At 43.8% G+C, this 7,024-nt stretch overlaps 1 protein-coding gene across 1 annotated transcript; it reads left to right on the top strand.

Moving 5' to 3' along the window:
- Nucleotides 1-2,118: 2,118 nt before the first annotated feature.
- On the top strand, nucleotides 2,119-6,766 carry LOC137358273 (probable G-protein coupled receptor 139). The gene is made up of 2 exons (XM_068024177.1): nucleotides 2,119-2,383; nucleotides 5,868-6,766. The coding sequence occupies exons 1-2, from the start codon at nucleotides 2,119-2,121 to the stop codon at nucleotides 6,764-6,766; spliced, it is 1,164 nt and encodes a 387-aa protein (XP_067880278.1).
- The last annotated feature ends 258 nt before the right edge of the window (nucleotides 6,767-7,024 follow it).

Here is a 7,024-nt window from a genome sequence, read left to right as displayed (position 1 = left end):
AGATGGAGTTCAACCTGGAAAAGTGTGAAGTGATTCATTTTGGAAGGTCGAATCTTAATGCAGAATACAGGCTTAAAGACAGGATTCTTGGTAGTGTGGAGGAACAGAGGGATCTTGGGGTCCATGTCCATAGATCCCTCAAAGTTGCCACCCAAGTTGATAGGGTTGTTAAGAAGGCGTATGGTGTGTTGGCTTTCATTAACAGGGGGATTGAGTTTAAGAGCCACGAGGTTATGCTGCAGCTCTATAAGGCCCTGGTTCGACCACACTTGGAATATTGTGTTGAGTTCTAGTCGCCTCATTATAGGAAGGATGTGGAAGCTTTAGAGAGGGTGCAGAGGAGATTTACCAGGATGCTGCCTGGACTGGAAGGCATGTCTTATGAAGAAAGATTGAGGGAGCTAGGGCTTTTCTCATTGGAGCGAAGAAGGATGAGAGGTGACTTGATAGAGGGGTACAAGATGATGAGAGGCATAGATAGAGTGGATAGCCAGATACTTTTTCCCAGGATGGAAAGGGCTATCACCAGGGGGCATAATTTTAAGGTGATTGGAGGACGGTTTCGGGGAGATGTCAGAGGTAGGTTCTTTACACAGAGAGTGGTGGGTGCGTGGAATGCGCTGCAGCGGTGGTAGTAGAAGCAGATACATTCGGGACATTTAAGCTACTCTTGGATAGGTATATGGATGATGGTAGAATGAAGGGTAGGTCGTTAGTTTGATCTTAGAGTAGGTTAAAGGTTCGGCACAACATCGTGGGATAAATCAGGTAATTAAAGGCCGGTACGTCTAACATCAGTGGTTGGGAAACTACTGGAAAAAGCTCTGAGGGACAGAATTAATCTCCACTTGGACAGGTAAGGATTAATCAGGGATAGTCAGCATGGCTTTGTCAGGGGATATCTTGTCTAACTAACTTGATTGAATTTTTGCAGGAGGTGACGAGATGTGTAGGTGAGGGCAAAGCAGTTGCTGTAGTCGACATGGACTTCAGTAAGGCGTTTGATAAGGTCCCACATGGGAGATTGGTTAAGAATATAAGAGCTCATGGTATCCAGAGCAACTTGGTAAATTCGATCCAAAATAGGTTTAGTGGCAGAAAGCAGAGGGTTATTGTCGAGGGTTGGCTTTACGAGTGGAAGACTGTGGCCAGTGGTGCACCATAGGGATCGGTGCTGGATCCCTTGCTGTTTGTAGTGTACATTAATGATTTATGCTTGGAAACAGGTGGTATGATCAATATGTTCACAGATGACACGAAAATTGGTGGTGCTGTAAATAGTGAGGAGGAAAGCCTTAGATTGCAACACGATATAGATTGGCTGGTAAAATGGGTGGAGCAGTGGCAAATAGAATATAATCCTGAGAAGTGTGAGGTGATGCAGTGTGGGAGGACTACCATGTCAAGAGAATATACAATGGGTAGTAGGACCCTAGGAAGTACAGAGGGTCAGTGGGACCTTGGTATTCTTGTCCTTAGATCAATGAAGTCGGCAGCACAGGTAGATAAGGTGATGAGGAAAGCATATGGTATACGTGCCTTTATTAGCCCAGGCATACAATATATGAGGGAGCTGTATAAAACGCTAGTTAGGCCACAGCTGGGGTACTTTGTTCATTTCTTGGCCCCACGCCATAGGAAAGATGTGATTGCACTGGAGAGGGTGCAGATGAGATTCTCCAGGATGTTGCCTGGGCTGGAGAATTTCAGCTATGCAGAGAGACTGAAAAGGCTAGGGTTGTTTTCCTTAAAGCACAGTAGGCTGAGGGGAGATATGATATAATTGAAATAGCTACATGCTTGATGGCTGGCACTGACACGAATGGTCGACGGGCCTCTTTCTGTGCTGTATATCTCTACGACTCAATGAAAATGTGTTGCGTTGAAAGAGATTAACTGAACTTGTTTGTTCAGTGACTGTAATTAATATCTGTCTCCATTGTCACTAATTGTGTCACTGGGGGGATTCCTTGTTCCATTAATAAAGGACTCTTTGCAATGTGTTATCCCATTGTGTCAACGTTAGCATCATCCCCGGTGATAACAGGGTTCAGTGGCTACAGAGAGAGGGAGAGGATAGGTCAGGATCTGAGAAGAATATTTTGGATTATTGCGACAATGGGCCAGGATCTGGGAACAATGGACTGGAATGCGACAACAATGGACCCGAATCTGGGATCAGAAGTCTGGAAAGTTACAACAGTTGATCAGAATCTGAGAATGGAAGATTGGAATACGGCAGCAATGAGCAGAAGTATAACCTATTTGTTTTATTTTCTTTCTGCATATTATCATTGGCTAACATTAGAATTCCGGATCAAATATGCACTTGTGATTATTCAACACATTTACTATCCCATCCTTGCTATATTTGGTGTCCCTGGTAAGTCTTTCAGTCCAGTTATTATATCTATAAACCATGATTCATTCTATTACAAATCTTTGTTGTTTAAATATTGAGGAAATGGAAGCCATTTCTTTGATTCCTGGTACAAAGTCAACATGCTAACCAAAGACTCAATCCCCCTCACTTGACAATATCTGAGGCTGGAGCAACTGTTTGCAACCTGGGCAATCATTTTGATCCTAAGCTGACTTGAAATCACATATTATCGCCGCTATCAATACTGAATCCTACCACCTGCAAAATATCGCAATCTACCTCAGCCCATCCGTTGTATAAACCCTTATCATTGCTTTTCTTAAATCCAGATTCGCCTATTCCAAAACTATACTGGTGAGATTCACAGGTACAACCTCTCTTACACCACAGGAGATTCAAGTCACTAATACTAAATCACACCAAACAACATGCACCCATCCACATGTTCTCAGCGAAATGCATTGGTTCCTGGTCTAGCAGCACCTCAATTTTCCTATTCCCATCCTTGTGTTTGAACCCCTCCATGTCCTCGCCCCTCCTATTACTCCTAAAACCTCTGTCCATTTCCCATATCCCTGTGAGTTGTTCCTTTTCAGTATTTATCGCAAATGTCTTTTGAAAGATTACTTCTTTTCATCTGTATCTCTCCATGGCCATGATTCTGGGCTTCACAGAAGGATGAATCTATTTTGCTGGTGCTGCAAAAATTATAAAACACAATATGGTGCAGGACAAGCTGCCAGCCACACCTGGCATATCCCGTGTGGTTATCCGTGTTGGGCAGGGTCCTCCAACAACCTTGACGCACTTCTTTGAAATTTGGTCTGTCTCTGCATGTTCCAGGCATCCATGCTAATACGAATTAGAATTAGAACATTACAGCGCAGTACAGGCCCTTCAGCCCTCGATGTTGCGCCGACCTGTGAAACCATCTGTCCTACACTATTCCATTTTCATCCATATGTCTATCCAATGACCACTTAAATGCCCTGAAAGGTGAGGAGCTATTGAATTCCCTCTGCTAATGCCAAGTTATTTAAGGTGCTGCAGATTGTTTTCTGGAGGTTGAGTTTGTGAACTGCTGCATACAATTAGGGAGGGCTGAGGAAGTGTTCACCCAACTCTGGATGAAATATGGAGACTGCATTAACAGCGCATATTGATCGACAAGAAATGGAGCAGAAGCTGCAGAAAAGGAAAGCTCTGCGAAGAGGAAGGCATTGGCGGAATCTGCGCTGGACAACCCGAGATTTTCAAGAGCACGTTTCCTACCAACACCTAATGCAAGATTTGTACACGTGGTAACTCCGATTCAACAAGGAGGTGGTCACAGAGATGTGCAGCCTCCATCAACATAGTCTGGAGTCTCACACCAAAGCCAAGACAGAGCTGTCAGTGGCAGATAAGACCATTCTCTGCATAGACAACTTTCCAGGCGGTGGGGGAGCAACATATCCAACACATCCCAATGTGTGTACATGGATGCATTCGGGAGATGACAGAGGGCATCCAGGCCAGGTGAAAAGAAAACATCGTTTTCTCCCTCACAGAGAATACAGGATAAGAGATCCCATGGTTTTGCGAAAGCAGTGGAGTTCCAGATGGTTCATGTGGCTCTGCGGAATCCAATGTCAAAGAGGAGTGGTAAAGGAAATGAACAACTCTTTTCGATTAATGTGCACTTGATTTGTGACTGTGCAAACGTTGCTGAAAGTTGCTGAAGGTTCACTATCCTGGCAGTAGCGACAGCAGCTTCAATCTGAGGCAGTCAGCCATTCTCACCATCTTTGCATCTCCAGAGCGAACCAGAAAGTTGCTTATCGAGGGAGAATGCTATGCTGTCATTGAGTGATAGTATATTTTACTGCACAAAAGCAGAGTTGTCGGCCCATCGACTCCATGCCGGCTCTCCACAGAGCTAATCAGTCTGTCCCCACTGCCCCATTCAATTCCAATAGCCCTGCAGGTCTATTTCCTTCAAGTGGCCAACCAATTTCCTTTTGAAGTCATTAATTGTTTTATTGTTTTGGCAGCAATACGTTACAAGACAAGCTTGAGTTCAATGGTTAATACATTGTGGATGTTTTATCGTGAAGTAGCTCTAAGGACAACAACTCTAGCCTATCTAGTCTCTCTTCACAGCTGAAATGCTCCAGCCCAGGCAACATCCTGGTGAATCTCCTCTGCTCCCACTCCAGTGCAGTCACATCCTTCCGATAGTGTGGTGCCCAGAACTGTACACAGTACTCCAGCTGTGGCTTATCTCGTGTTTTAGACAGCTCCATCATAACCTCCCTGCTCTTATATTCTATGCCTCAGCAATTATCCCATATGCCTTCCTAACCACCTTATCTACCTATGCTGCTGCCTTCAGTGATCTATGGACAAGTACACCAAGGTCCCCCTGACCCTCTGTACTTCCGAGGGTCCTACCACCCATTGTATATTCCATTGTCTTTTTTGTTCCCCCAAGTTGCATCACCTCACACTTCTCAGGATTAAATTCCATTTTCCACTGCTCTGCCCATCTTACCAGCCCATTTATATCGTCCTGCAATCTAAGGCTTTCCTCCTCATTATTTATGACACCACCAATATTCGTGTCATCTTTGAAATTATTGATCATACCTCCTATATTCACATCTAAAACATTAATGTGCAGTACAAGGAGCAGGGGTCCCAGCATCGATCGTGTTTATGTTTCATTTAATACTGCTATTTTATTTCCCATTAATCCATTCCTGATTCCACATTCAATCCATATTTTAACTCTATTTCCTAAACAAATCAGGATTATTTCATTTAAACCCTATCTCCAACAGAAAGCTCTGTCACAGGAACTAAAGAAGGTCCACCACTGATAGTGATCACTAATGCTCAAATGTCATACTAAACTCCTTTCAACTGTTATTTTTACTCCCTAGTTTACATTTAATTTAGCGACAATTCGGATTAATTGTTTCGTTGATTTTTTTTTAGTGGACTCATGTCCAATTATTGTTTTGGAATAAGTGAATTATATGCTGCATGTCACTGTTGAGGGAATCTCTCAGTCAGTCCAACATTTAACTTTATGTACAAGATTGCTGCAGAAGCCACAAATCTGGAATAATAACAGAAAATGCTGAAACGACTCGACAGGGCTGGCAGCATCTGTGGAGAAAGAAACAGGAAAATGTGTTTTAGATCAGTGAAATTCGCTGGAACTTGGACTGCTTTTAAACTCGGCATGGGAAAGGAGGGATTGCAGGATTTTGATCAATACTGAGTTCAGCAATTTCAGTTCAGCATAACCCCTTTCCAATTTAATCTCTTCCGCCTTCCAGCCAATAAGAACCATTCAGTTTTTTTTTACGTATACCCATTTAAATGCATCATTGGGCACAGGAACACATCTGTAACTCTGAATATGTATTCAGTTAAAAATGTTAACTTTGCTACCAGCCTGATGTATAATTTCTTGGTTTGTTTCACTTCCTCACAGTTAACTTGATGACGATTGTGATCCTGTCTCGGGGAAAGTGCGGGCTCTCCAAATGTGTCACTCGCTACTTAGTGGCCATGGCAGTGGTGGATCTACTTGTCATTATCCTCGACCTTATATTGAGGCACATTCCCATTGTTTATCCAAAACAGTTTCAATTCTTGTTGGCCGTACGCATGTGTAATATCCACGCTGTCCTGCTTCATGCAGCTACAGACTGTTCTGTTTGGTTTACGGTCACCTTCACCTTTGATCGATTTGTGGCCATTTGCTGCCAGAAGCTGAAAAGTAAATATTGCACCAAGAAAACGGCAGCTGTGGTTCTGGGAAGTGTGAATGTGCTGAGCTGCTTAAAGAACATTTTCTGGTATTTTATGTTGACAGGTTGGTACTCGAAGGCGAACAGACCCTGGTTTTGTTATGCAAATATGTATGTTTATTTCTCTCATGTCTGGGCAGCAATCGAGTTCCTCCATCACATTCTAACCCCTTGTGTCCCATTTGTGGTGATTCTGCTGCTCAATGCATTCACCATCCGACACATTTTTGTGAGCAGCAGAGGTCGCAGGAGACTCCGAGCCCACAGCAGAAGGGAGTGTCGCGGAGACCCAGAGCTGGAGAATCGAAGGAAATCCATAATTTTGCTGCTCGTTATCTCGGCCAATTTCATACTCTTATGGGCTGTGTTAATGGTGAATACGATGTGGCAAAGAATACAGGATTTGGAGCCGGTGGCTCCATCAGTACCCGTTTATCTGATACAGTTGGGTTTCATGCTGCAGCTCCTGAGTTGCTGCACAAACACAGCGATTTATGCACTGACCCAGACTCAGTTCAGAGAGCAGTTGAAGAATGTGCTGACATATCCCTTTTCTCAAATTGTTCTATTAATTAAATAAATAAATGACTGGTTATTTCCAGCAGCTTGTCATTTTCTTTCACACTTCCACCATCCATTGCCAGAGTCTGCTGCCATGGTGCCAGATCGAGGGTGGAGGCAACCGCTGTAGTGCCAGAGCTAGGGGCGGGGCCCGTTACTTTGGTGACAGAGCAGGGCCATGTTCTTCCACCAAGGTGATGGAGCAGTTCCGGTTTGTGTCTCTATGATGAGAGTGCTAGGAGTGCCCTGTTCACCTTGTTGAAGAAGCAGTTTGGCC

The sequence above is a fragment of the Heterodontus francisci genome, chromosome 49 (assembly GCF_036365525.1).
Source record: "Heterodontus francisci isolate sHetFra1 chromosome 49, sHetFra1.hap1, whole genome shotgun sequence".
Classification (NCBI taxonomy): Eukaryota; Metazoa; Chordata; class Chondrichthyes; order Heterodontiformes; family Heterodontidae; genus Heterodontus; species Heterodontus francisci.
This window is presented reverse-complemented; position numbering and strand designations above follow the sequence as displayed.